Source organism: Heliangelus exortis, chromosome 2, assembly GCF_036169615.1.
Source record: "Heliangelus exortis chromosome 2, bHelExo1.hap1, whole genome shotgun sequence".
NCBI lineage: Eukaryota > Metazoa > Chordata > Aves > Apodiformes > Trochilidae > Heliangelus > Heliangelus exortis.
In genome coordinates this window covers 45,649,141-45,663,131 of record NC_092423.1, presented here as the reverse complement: position 1 = coordinate 45,663,131, position 13,991 = coordinate 45,649,141, and the positions used below count along the sequence as shown (strand labels likewise).

The window sequence follows — 13,991 nt, the reverse complement described above, 5'->3', positions numbered from 1 at the left end:
CCAAATAAGAGTGAGCAACAGGGTTAATTGCTCTGAATTGTCACTGGGTTCAAAAAACTATTCTGGTGTCTCTGGGGAGATGTATTTTTCCACTGCTTTTTCTGTTAGTTTGTTTTTTCTTTTCTTTTCAAAAGGCTGAATTGGACAGACCTATTGCAGCATCCGTTCTGGAAAGGGTCACTTAGCCATTGTGGTGGTGATTCTGCAGACAGACTGGGCACAAGCTCAAGGTACCAAATGTTCAAGGAAGACTTCTTGTACAGTGAATCAAAGCAAACAAATGTTAATGTATTTTTATTATGTTTTTATGTATGTTTTTATTTATTCATACACAAAATATGTATTCATATACAATATATATATTAATATATTTCTGTAGATTTTCATATTAACTAATTGGTGAATGGAGTTTCCACCATTTAGTGAATAGCTTTGAATGCTTAGGAATCAGGTTTACATTGTCTGTTTACTTTCAACAGATTCCATCCCCCTGGATATAGAATGTATTAAAATTTACTTCTGAACTAGCTGCTCTCATTTTACTTTATTTGTTTATATAAAAATTATGCACAGTAATTTGGATCTCTTTTTTAAGCTTTTTGTAGAATCCTATAAATATGGGTCAGTTCATTCTCTACTGAGTTTTTTTTGCTTATGCATTAGGCTTAGAGCATTGCAAAGCCTCTCAGTAGAGCATCTTAGATGTGTGATTCAGCCTTATGTCCTTGCAAAGGCAGCTGACCCATAATCTTTGCTTATGACATAAGGCATTAATCTAGTGGGCTTTCTATATCTATATTCTATACTTCTATATTTCTATATTCTATACTGCTAGATGTGCAGAGAAACCCAAACCTTTTGTGAATAGTAGATTCTATGTATTTAGCAATTAGGCTTTTTCAAAGCTTCTGCCAGCGTGATGGGTTTTTTAAAATTCTGAATTGCAATATTTAGTCTTGACTTTTATGTTCTTTTGTTTTAAATATTTTAAGGATACTTTACATACCAGTCTAGGAAACTAATATGACAATAGCTGTCTTTTAGGATTCTGAATGTTTTTGTACTCTATTTAAAAATACTCTTTAGTGTTGCTTAATACCCATTTCTGATACTAGTGTTGCAGTATTTTTCTTATTAACATTTGTCTAGTGTGAGATACAGCTCATTGTCATTTAATTTTATTACCACTTTCACCACCAAGGCAGATAATAAATCAAGATTTAAACATTATATCACAAAGTAAGAATACATTCAGGATTTTAACAAGACTTATATCAGCCTCCACTGCAGTGCTCATCTTTGAGGAATTCTCAGAGCATCAGAAGAATCTTAACCTCCAACAAAATTTTGGGCTAGTTGAATTTATTCTTGAGGGTTTTCTAATAGCTCTGATATATCCACTGAGTTATGTGCTAGTTGACAAACTTAGGACATGAGCTTGACATGCAGAAAAAGCTCAGTACTTTTCCAAATGTTATGCCCATGTATCAGTTTTCTACACAATATGGCTTTGATTAATATTTGATAGCCTAGAGCCTGCTCAGGAAGGTTGTATGACCCATTTCCATGTGAATAATACAGAGGTATGTTAAAAAACCCAAGCAACCAAAATCAATAGAATTGCAACTAAATGTGAGATGGGAATCATTAAGAAAAAAAAAAAAAAAGGTAGTTTCTATTGATCTAAATTAAGTCTCTGGACTTCATTTTTGGAAGTCTGTTGTGACTTTTTCATGTGAAGATTGAATGGTCTATAAAGCTTTTAAAATTTCTTTATAGTTCTGGTATTATGTGGTAATAATATAGCTTTTCTAGCTTCTTTCAAACAAGTTCTACTGAGGGAGTTAGAGATTTAAAAAATATATTTCCAAGTCTTTGTGTACATCTTCTGTCATTACCATTTCTAGTATAAAAAATAAGTGTAGCACATATTACAATAATGTGCTGATCTAGAGAATGACAGTGAAATTGTACAGTGAAATGTAATGGATATGATCACTATTTTTTATTTTTTTAATCTGTGTATATCTCTTTTTAAACAGCAGTGAAGAACCAGAGTCATCTGTGTCTTGGATTGCCAGAGAGCCAGTGCATACTCATAAAAATCTAGATAGCCTCTCATCTTCAAGACTAAATCATAAGACACCAAGGAGTTCTTTCAAGACAGGTAATATTATTTATTATATTATTGTGAATTAGTTTGTCTGGGGAATTTTCTCCCGCTAAATAAATTTACATCTTTATTAACTATCCTTTGTTTATTTTTAACTTATTTTTAACTTTAACATTTAAATGCAAATTCATGTTCTTTTTTCATTAGAAACTCAGGCTGAATTGCGCCCCAAAAGTGCAGGTGATGGTGAATCAAATGAATCAATATTTCTTCTCAGGTATGGAAATCTAAGGAACAATTAGAAAACCCTTGAAGCACTTAATTTTTTTGTTTGTTCCCTTGTCTCTTCATACATTTTCTTGTACTTTTTGAAACATTTTGTTTGCGTGTCTCCTTTTGAATTTCCATTACGAACTTAGTATTAAGATTCCTCATAAGAGCTGCTAAAGCAGTATGTGCTGTTAAAACAATGCATTTATGGTTTCATTGTACTAGTTTTTGAAAGTAGGCTCTTGATTTCTTAGCTGTCTGTATAAAGAGAATAATTTACTTCACAATTTCTGCCCTACTTCATATACATGAGAATATGCTTTGATTATGCTTACTTTAAATACACAAGAGTAAGCATTCAGCCTATAATCCACTAATAAATTTATTTATTAATAAATAATATTTTATTTATTTTTATTATTTATTTATTTTTATTATTTATTATTGCAGCTTTTCATCACAAACCATTGGTATCAATCTACAAATTACTACATAGGTATTTAAAATAAAAAATATTAATTGGTTTAACTCTTACTTGTTTTAGTTGAGGTTTGATTCTGAAGCTTTCTGTGAACTTTCAAGCCAAAAAGATTATCTAGTAAAGCAGGTTTTGTTCTTGTCCTCATCAAGCAGAATATTCCATTTTAAAATTGAATACTCTAATAAGCTTCTTTTGTGACATGAAATAGTACTCCATGTCCATGATGGTGTTTCCAGTTATTTCAGTTGGTTTTAATAAAGTATTACTTCACATCTTGCTTACAACTTCTACCACCACAGCTAAAACCATGCCATTAGTAGTTTAAAATGACATTTGCTCTTTTTCCTTAGGTATCTCCTGAAGAGAAGGGCTGCAATGGCATTAGAAACACTTGATATAATAACATGTAATCCAAATTATATTGGAAATGAGAGAAGAAAAAAAAGTATTTTAAGGAACCACATTTTATTTTCAATAAACACATCAATTTTAATAAAAAATTGATATGTAATACACAGGGGGCTTTAATTAATTCTTTTCTGCTATTCTTTTTGCTTGAATAATTTAATTTCTCAAAGCCACATGTGTTACCTGCTGAATTTTTAAAACATTAAAGTGAATGTAAGCTGCCAGCCTGGCTCTTGGAACCTGAATTTACTTATCTCGTTGATGAGGTTTGAACAGCAGTAGCTTCATTTGTATGTGCAAAGGGAAAAGATCTTACTAATTTCAATTAAATCAATTCAGTCATCATTTGTCTTGTTTTAAACTGAAAAAACAGATGAGAACTGGAAAAATAGGAAAGATTTTCCATCTCTCACATACATATGAAAACAAAATAGGTTTGGAAAAAATATTTCATGAATCTGCATGTTTTGAGCCGTGTAGGAACCTAGAGTAATATGTTCAACCCTGTAGCTAAAAAATCGTACTTTTTTGATTTAGGAAGTAAGACTGCTTCAACTTGCAAGTTAATCCTGATATGTTTTCTTCCTGTAGGAATTGTAATATTTTATATATAGTTTTCTCTAGCTAGTAGAGAATATTTTGGCTCCTCTTCATTGATCCTTTCAAATTTATTTCTGTAAAAAATAGATAGAATACTCCTTTTTAACAGAATAAGGATGAGTACAACTGTTGTTAATTTGATCAAGGATTTCAATAAGAATCTTGTTTGTTGTTTGTATTTTTTATTTAGTTGCTTTTTTTCCTAATAAATGAAACTGATTTTCAGCCAGCTGTATATTACTTTCTGCTAATGAAGAAAACAAATTTGTTTGAAGCTACTGATTTAATTAGTTTCCTGGCCTACCAATTTTACTAATTATGAAGTTGATTTAAAAAACTTTGATTTAAATTAATGCATACTACAAAAAATAAATTCACTGGGATCTTTATGAAAAATTTGCAAAGTTCTGGTGTATTCTTTCTTCATCTTCTAATTAGCAAATGACATATTTTTAGTTATTCTTTTTAAAAAAAAAAAAACCGAGTTCATATTCATACACAAGAATCATGCAGTTTTTAATTCCCATTTCCTATCCAATAGTAGGCAGTCAGAAGAAAATAGCATAGAATAAATTGCAAGTTTTTATCAATTCTGTTTGTCTGCTGTTTGTTGCTAGGAATTAAGATACTGAAGTTTTAGGAACTTCCAGCTTTAGGAACTGACTGTGGGTGAGAAAATAATCAAATTACATAATTAAATAAAAGCAACCAGTCTGTCTCATTTCTGACTGACAAGCAAATCCTAACCTTGAAATCCTAACCTTGTAATCAGATACTTAAAGACAGGAAGTTCATGTTCAGCTGATGGAGCAGGCATAGCATAATTTTTATGTCAGCTTTGAAAGTTTACCAGATAGCATGAAAGTTTCAAAAGCAAACTGAAAATAAGTAGTTTGCAGTGAAACTTAATCTGTTGTTTTTTTCTCTCTTTTTCTCCCTTTTTGTTAAGTTCCCGTCCCACTCCTAGGACCAGCACTGCAGTAGAAGTAGGTGATGCTACTACTTCTGCAATCCAGAATTCTCCACAGGGAGATTCAGACTCTAAAAAGGTGAGTAGAAAAATAATATTAAGGGATGATTGTATCTTTATAGTTAAATTGTAGCTCGGAGCCTGTAGGAAAGTCAATTTTCTTCTCCAGCCTTCCATGAAAATGCTATCTTCTTTCTTAGTCTATTTTGTTCCAACTTGCAACTTATGTTTTTTGGACCCAATACCTTTTCTTCAAACTTGTTTCTTTGTCACATATTTTAGTTGGCTCTACCTGCTACTACATAACAATAAGTAATTTAAATTATGTTTTGTAGTTTAAAGTTGAAATGAAATATTATAACAATATATCATCTTTTTTTGTGTGCAAAACAGTATTTAAAAAGACTTCTCTTGTTCTAGGCTAAAAATACGTGCTCAAGTCAGCAGGATATGGAGTCAACATTGAAAGAGCTCATTTACACTGAATCTGATCTTATCATAACACCCATCATTGACAATCCAAAGGTATAACAAAATAAACATAAGATTCAGGACCTCTGGGTGAGGCTATTTTTGCAGTTATATCTTTAATCAGAGTGAAACTCCTTTCCTGTATTTTAAAATTCTCTTTTTAAAGCAGTTCCACCCTGTCATCTGGCAAGTTCTCATGCAGTTTTTTGGCAGTCTTTTATAATCCTATTGTGTTGCTAATTTGGAGAACTGAGTTATTTGGGGGTTGAATACTAATATTAAATAGTATAGTACAAAAATTAGAAGCTGCTAAATGCTATGTTCTCTGATTTGGCAGATGTGATTTTTGATAACTTGCTTTGATACCTATCAATTAAATGAACATGAAACAAATGTGTTTTTGTATACTATAAATAAGACCATTTATCAAGTCTTCTAGATTAGTTATTCTATAAAGGTAGACATTCTAAAATTTAGGCACTATAATATACTTCTAATATACATGAACTTATCTTCTCTGGAAGAGAAGACCTGAAATTACAAGACATGTCCATGTCCAGTTTCTGTCATGTGGATTATAATGTGACAACACTTTGTGATGACTCTTAAGCAGACTGAAACTTGTTTGACAGCAAAGGGAAAATCAAAAAAAGAATCAGAGCTCTGCACTGCAATGACAATGCAATGTCCATGTATGGGCACATGTGTAGTATTGGCAGAAGGGGGGATAGACAAGAGCTCCTTTAATCTTCCTTTTATTTCTTTAAAAAAAAAAAAAAAAAATTCAACAACTTTACCTGGTAAATGGCCAGTGCCAGGAATGCAACATTTTTCATTGGAAGTGAGCATCTAGCTCATTAAGAATGTCTTATGGCTTTTACTTGTTGCATTGCCTTAATATAACAACTTGTTTGTTTATTTGGTTTTTTTGTTTGTTTGTTTGTGGGTTTTTTTTTGAATGGAGTTCCTAACCATCTTAAAAATTAAAAATTTTCTAAAGCTGGGTGAAATAACTACGTAACAATACTGTTTTGGGGGTGAGAGTCATTGTTGCCAGTGGAGAATTTTAAAGTTGAAAATGCACTTGAATGCCCTCTCTGTAATTTACTTCTGTCTCAGGACTCACAATACAAAGCATTAGCCTCCACTGCTTATATACCTACAAATACAAAGAAAGGGTGAGGGGGAAGTGTCCATACAAATGTACCCATGGAGTTTATTCTCCTTGCCATGCAATGCCAGGCTCAGAATTAATGTAAAATTGTCCACTAAATTCCTGGGACATGTACTCAGAGTCATTGCATACTTGATGACCTTCAGACTAAAGGATGATACTGACACCTGGTAAAACTGAAGAGCTTGCAATTTAGTCTCATGGAACAGGATTTACTAGATACTGGCAGAATTTTAAAAGCTGGAATGTCAGCTTATATTGTAAAATTTCCCTGTGTTCTGCAGATTTGTGGAACTGAAGGCCTTTTTAAGAAAATAGTTACATTTAGGCTTCCTCTGTCAAAGTCTAAATTTCACTATACAGTTATCTTTTTCTGTACTTTTTTTAGTTACTTGAAATCACCCTTTGATGTTCAGTGACTGAGCAATCATCCAGTTTCACAATATACCACCAAATTATACGCTATGGGGAAGAAAACCTTATGCCCCATGAGGTTTTTATACTTTGTTAATAATATTACTTTTTATATTCTAGAATGCTCTAATCTATGTATATGTATTTGATGTGTAGCAATGAATTAAGTGTATACAAGCAAGATAAAAACATAAACTGAAAAAAATCCATATCTTTTTTTTAAATTTCCATTAAAAAAAAAAGGCACATGCATGGAAATACTTATAGTTTAAATATACTAAAATATGGAGTTAAATCTTAAATATCTGCTTAGGAGAAATACCTATCAGAAAACAATGGAAAATGTCTCAGTAATGAGTAGTGGTTTGTATACCTATTCTGTAAAATTTCTCTATCTTTTTATTTTCATGTTCAACTACTTAGAGATTTCCAGAAATGTATTAATTGTTGTAATGTTTTTGTTTATTTTCCCAGATAATGAAGCAAATGCCAGTTAGATTTGATTTGAAAACTTTACATATACCAACATATTCAGGTATGGATCTGCTGAAGTTGTTAGAGCTTAAGTTCTCCATGTGATAGTGTACCTTGCTGTCACAAGACCTATACCCTCCCTTTGTAGATAATGAGCTGTCACAGTTGGAGGACTTGTAACTTTTCTGGAGTTGTTTGGGACTTGTTTTTTAGTTGTTTTTGTTTTTGATATTTAGAAACGCTGCTGTAATTTCTGAAAACCAAAGGGTGCTCATTGTCATGAGTATAATGTTTCTTCCACTGGAAAACTTCCTCTAGCCTACTTAGTGAAGTAATATTACACTTTACCATGCTTGAAGCAGGATGTCAGCCGGATATGTAGTCCTTCTAGAATTCACATAGCACCTCTTCTTAGATGGAAAAGTTTCTTTTTTCTTTTGTAAAGTATGTATTTTGGAGAGTTACTTTGTTGAAGAAATTTTGTAGTTGGAAAGGAACACGACATCCCCCAGTCTCCTAATGAGGATTATAGTAGCAGAAAATATTTCCATTTTGGATAACATCCTAAGCAAAAATTACCAGATTTAAGTGCCTAAGGGGTTTGTATTTTATTTCACGTTGCAGTTAAGTAACTAAATTGTCATACTGTTTTTCTGATATGTGTAACTACTGTTGCCTGTATCTATTTAATACAAGACTCTTTTTTGTGGTTGTAACACTTGCAGGGTTGTAGGTTTTTTTTCTGTACAGCTTCCTGATTGTTTTAGAAGTTAGTGTGATTGATGCTGCTTATCAAAGATTAAAGTCAGTATGGAAAAGTTAAGATAAATACCTGAAATTTGAACCTCTTTTCATCTTTACTAGCAAAAATTACAATTGCTCTATTTAGCAGTTGTTGTTATGTACGTGTAAAATTGGAGTAAAAGACAAAAGACCTGCTCTTGATTGCTGTTAAGTTATTCAATAAATAGCTAACTGAAACTGGGGGAATGTATGGCTATTAAAGTGAAATAATCCATTGAGACTGATGAGGAAGTCTGAAAATTCTCTGTTGCACAGTAGTTAGTTAATTAAACTACAGGATTTATGTTAATTGTGCTACTGACTTCTTTGTGTTCCTCTTTAAGTCATTTGTGTTCTGATAGTACTAAGGCTCAACAGGATGGAAACCTACCTATATGAATAACTATACACATTTTAAGTTTATTAGTTCTGAGGAGAATTTGCTTTCAAATTTATTCTAATGAAACTGCACTTTCTTATTAAGAATTAGTAATGATTAAGGACAACTGCTACTTTTCCTAAATATAATGCCAATAAATATTTACCTAGTTGAAGTCCTAGCATGGTTGCAGTTTTGAAAAGGTTTTGAGGCTTTTACTCTGCTACATTATCATGCTTTGTTTCTCTTCTTGCTTTTTTTTTTTTTTTTTTTTTTTTTTTTTTTTTTTTTTTTTTAAATATTTTTATTTATTTCTATTACCTTCATACACGTATTACATATTTGTTTAATATTTTAAGTACTAACATAGTTTGATGCAAACTTTGGAACTCCCATTGATATTACTCTCTAAAGTTAAAGGAAAATCAATATATCTGTTATCTTTAACATCTTGTTTCCTTCCTATGGTTAGCTGAGAAGTTATCATCTATGAAAGGTGTGGACTGGAATGACTTCTTGCAACGAGTGTGTTTGCTGCTTGATTCCACTGAGAAGAATACAGGAGCAGCACGTTCTAAACTGAACTTACTGTACTACCTATGTACTGTGGTCATCCACAAAGAAGTTGCAAGCAGGCTAATTAGCTCTCAGCTGGTAAGTAATAAACTTTTGAAGGGATAACATGGTTTACATACTTGCCATTTTACCAAAATTTTGCTGCTTTTAGTTGTATTCCAGGAAATCTTTGGTATGCTGACAAAACTAATACGGCCAACTATTTTTGTCCATTCTCACAAAATAAATTTTATTTATTAAGTTCTTGTTGGGTAATTCTATATGATGAACTCTGCATTTGTAGAGGAAAGTATCATAGTTATTTTCCTCTGCATAATGTTATTCATAACAAAAGAAATGTCTGGTAATTTTAACGTGCTGATGTATGTTTTACAGTTTTTGACAAGAATAAAAAAGAAATTGTTTTTACTAATTGCCCTATTTTTCTAATTAACAATTGCACAATATTTATGTATAGCCAGTATTTGTCTATGATAATATTTTTTGCAAATGTTCTATGTTTGTTTTAATAAAATCACTCATATTTTGATTTTATTGTTTATCATTGGGACATACGATATCAGTGAAAATCACTGACGTTATTTATCTTCTTTAAACTATAGTTTCCTATATTGATACAGCAGCTGCGTGTAGCTGCCAACTGGGATATGTAAGTAGCAGTTATTTTAAATTAATTTTTTCAAATAAGATATTACCACTGAGTTTTTAAAAGATGTTACTTAACAGGGTCTTGGAGAAATCTTTTAGCCTGCTAGACTGCTGTGATACCTGACCCCATTTTTCAGCAATGAAGTAATTGAAATAATACATTGCTATTTCACAAGACCAATGATTATGAAAAATATCTAAAATTTTATCTAGAAGTTATATAATTTAGTGTAACATATAGTGTTAGTTAAAATCAGTGCATAATCCAACCCATACCATAATAGCAGTAAAATAACTGTAATGGTAAGTTTTTTTTTTCTTTTAAATGCCTGGTCAGAAATATTTCAATGTGATAGTGCCCTCTTCTGTTTGTTTCATGAATGTTGGTTTTATTTCATTCTTTTTTGTCTTTAATGAAGCATAAAACTGATTTGGAGTTGTAGATTTAAATTCTTTTTTGTCAGCTGCAGTGAAAAGTTTAAAATTACCAATTTTTCTGTGTTGTAAGAAAACTGAACATGCGCCTATTAGTAATACTATAACAAATCAAAGAATCTTCATCAGTGCTAAAGGAAAGAAATGTCTTTATGTATGAATTTATTGCTAAATTGATTTGAAATAGTTATATACTTAGATGGTACAAATAAAATAGAAATAATAAGAAAATATGAGATGTAAATTATACCTCAATCTGCCCTTAGCAATCTTTGTAAAACATAACCAGGACATAATTGTTTTTCTACCCATATAAAAAATTTACTTCCTATGCAGACGTGCCAAAGTTGCTCGAGTGATTGGTTTACTGGCACTGCACACATCTGAAATTGGAGAAAATGTACCTGTTTCTGAGGTAACCTTTTTTTTTTTCTTTTTCTTTTTTTTTTTTTTTTTTTTTTATTGTGGTTTGAGGCATTTTTGGGGAGCTATGTTAATGCTCTTACTATTTATGTAGTTTTAAGTAGACACTGCCATACTTCTTGTGTGGCATATTTGATTATGTTGAAGTGTAATTGTTATAATTAGTGTAAAATAGTATTGTTTCTTAGACATCTTTTTTTCCAATAATTGAAATGGAAGTAGTTTCAGATTCAACACAGTTATGGATGAATCTATGTAATGAATTGCAAGTAATTTTGTGTGGAAAAGAAAAAATTTCTAATTTTTTCATTTTTGCATGTTCAGTAGTTGACTTACATGGTAGACTGATCAAAAAAGCCATCTTACTGTCAATTTTTGTGTGTGATGCATGCACACAAATTGTATAAATTTGACAGAATCTGCTATTTAATACCTGTCTGAAGTGTGAATGTGACATTATTCCTACCTCATGAGATGAACTCAGGATTTGAATGTACTGGGAGTTTGAATGTGACTACTGCTAAACCCGCAAATATACATCTATACTGTGCAAGTCTAGCATATAGCAATGTGGAGTTATTGGTTAACAGCTGACTTAATGGCTATGCAGCTAAGGATTTTTTGTGGTTCTAGGTCCCTCTGGTTTCTTCCTAGTGAACAGCAAAAACAGTTTTCTTTTAGCTTGGTGTCTTCCTTAACAGTTCAATTCTGTAGTGAAAACCGAACTCCAACCATTATTGTTATTACCTAGGGTTGTTTTTTTGCTTTTGTTTTATAAAGTTACAAAGTGAGGGAAGAGTCCTTATGGTTACAATCACTGAATTTCGATCAAAGTCTTTCACTATTGCCAGCTGCATGTCCACTGAATATCAGGTCATAATTTAAGTGCACTCTTGTATGTCGCAGATATTTTTGGTATTCAGCTGCTAAAATTTCCAGTGAAAATACTAAATGGAACTTTTGAGATGTCCATGTAACTTTTGGCTTTTAGGTGTTTAAGGCATTTAGCACTAATGTATTTAGCAACAGTTTCTGTGACTCTCCAGTTTCCATCATAGGAAATACATATCTTAGTCAGCTTAGTGTATGTAGAACCAACAGATTTACATTGAAGTATGCCTTAAGACCAGTGACATTTAAACTAGGACTAGGACTAGAAAGGAAAGTTAATTTTCATTACAGGTTTCTGGCCCCATTCTTATGTGAATTAAAAATAATGTTTACATACATTCACTGTGAAAATTAATAATTATTTTTAAAATTAACAAATCTGACTTGTCGTACTGTTCAAAAGCCATGTACTGTGCTTGCTGTAATGACATTCATCCCAAGTTTTTTCTCTCAAATTAATATTTCTGAATTTTACAAATATTTTAAAATGCTGATACAAAATTAGAATGAGGAAGAAAATAATCCTAATATTTTCATGTCTTCAAACTTCTTTTTGCATATGTAATTGTAGTGAAATGATGCAAACAGGTGCCACTAATTACCAGGTAGTGGGCATGAGCTTGTGTTAAGCCCACCTGTGCCTGATTAGGGCGGGCCCCAACTGCACATGAGCAGGATTAGGGGGCCAATAAAAGGTGAGCTTCCAAACACAGGCTCAGCTCATTCCTGAGCAAGCCAGCAGAGAGTTCAGTCGGATCCGGAGCAGCAGCACCAAGCCAGGCTGACCAGCCCTGAGAGCAACCAACTCAGGGCACTATTTGTGCACTTCTGCTGGAACACCTGTTGGACCTTGGAGTGCCGTGCCCTAAGAGGGGTTCGTCTTGCAGCATGTAATCTAAAATAAGATAACTGTAATCAGTACACAAAACTTGGCAGTTCAATTATAGAAAATGTAGGAAGGAGTCATTTAGGAATTTCTGACCTAGAATCGTGTTTCCCTCTGCTCCACCCAAAGGAATTAAATGAACATGTGGGTCCATTGAATATTCTTCTGGACTGTCATCTATTGTATGTTGTGTAATGCTTTAATACTGTATTTTATCCTCTTGTATGAGCCAGCTGATGCTCCAGTTGAAGTTTCTTGGTTACTGTTGTGATTTAGGAATGTGAAAACAAAGCTGCAGCTAGTCAGAACAACATAAACTAAACTGATTGTCTGTGATCCAGCTATTACAGATAAAGATACATGAGTGATCTATATATTGATAGCGGTTTCTCCTCTTTGTTTCCTTCTCCATTCCTAGTAACTTCTAATGCTTTTTTGCCCCCTCTTAGAAATGGTCTCCCTGTAAAACTATGTCCCTGTAGCCCTAAAGTTTTGTTCCTAAGGGCAAAAAGTCACTTCAGAGCTATGAAGATGCAATTTTGGAATTATTTATGTCCCCTGTATGATCCATGCTATGTACACCAAGTATTCTTTTCAATTTTTATCACTTAATCAGAATCCCTTTGCAGTACCTTTTTGCCTCATTATGCACACATCCAGCTACTCGTGATTTCTTTTGTGTTTTTAAGGAACCACCAGTACCAATAGAGGCTTCTGGAGGACACCACTGCTGGTGTTACATGTTAAAATCTGGCTTGTCATTTCTACCCACTACTGTTTTTCACCCAGTTATATTTTTAATTATATTTCCTTTAGCTCTGAGGTTGAATCTGCACCATTAACCTTGCTGTTTCTATTTGTTAAATAGAAACATTTATTCCTGAAAAAGCAGAAGAACTTTAGGGAGAGAAAAAAAGTCTCATCCTATTTAACAGGCTAAAAGAAATGTTTGCATGCTGTATGCCAACAGAATTTAATTTGTTGCTTGCTCAGCAATTGCTCATATTCCCTTTTTTATATAAAAAACAAAAATTTAGGTAATCCGTGAAGAGCAATTTATTTCGAATGTAAACACTAGAGGTCACTAAGATGCAAAAAATAAAATACAAGCAAATAATTTACAGACTACACAAAGGTGGAACTGTACTGTATTTATTCTGTCGATGTATTCTAAAATGTAGGTCATATTAAAAAAAAAAGAATCCTAATAGATGAATATTTTTACTGCTGCATTCACTTGCAGTTGATCTATTTCCAGTTAAGTATTTTTTAGAAGATAACTGCACTGGTTAGAAAAAAATAGGACTGATCTTAGAAATGAAATGGGGCAATCTTATACTGAAGGTGAAAACATTTTTTATGTAATTTCTTCTATCTGGAAATTGCACTAAAAGTTGTTTATACATCATGGTTTTTTTCTGACTTGTATTTTCTTACCAAGGAACTGCCATTTACAAATGTGAAATATCACTTCCTCTATTTATTCCTGGTTATCTCAGAAAAACATCTAGATCTTGAAGTTTTATCTTTGTATTTACATTTGGAAACTTTTGATAAGACTAGAATCTATGAAAAAAATGTTTTTTCTTTCCAGG

At 32.2% G+C, this 13,991-nt stretch overlaps 1 protein-coding gene across 2 annotated transcripts in view; it reads left to right on the top strand.

Moving 5' to 3' along the window:
* Positions 1-13,991, top strand: part of ULK4 (unc-51 like kinase 4) — a 210,551-nt gene that overhangs the window by 13,419 nt on the left and 183,141 nt on the right. The window contains exons 9-17 of one of the 2 annotated variants that reach the window (XM_071735884.1): positions 135-230; positions 2,046-2,167; positions 2,321-2,390; positions 4,822-4,921; positions 5,263-5,367; positions 7,376-7,436; positions 9,010-9,191; positions 9,716-9,762; positions 10,533-10,611. In XM_071735884.1, coding sequence (XP_071591985.1) covers positions 135-230; positions 2,046-2,167; positions 2,321-2,390; positions 4,822-4,921; positions 5,263-5,367; positions 7,376-7,436; positions 9,010-9,191; positions 9,716-9,762; positions 10,533-10,611 — 862 coding nt within the window. Of the gene's footprint in view, positions 1-134; positions 231-2,042; positions 2,168-2,320; positions 2,391-4,821; positions 4,922-5,262; positions 5,368-7,375; positions 7,437-9,009; positions 9,192-9,715; positions 9,763-10,532; positions 10,612-13,991 lie in introns of both variants that reach the window. The other variant, XM_071735883.1, reaches the window with a different exon arrangement.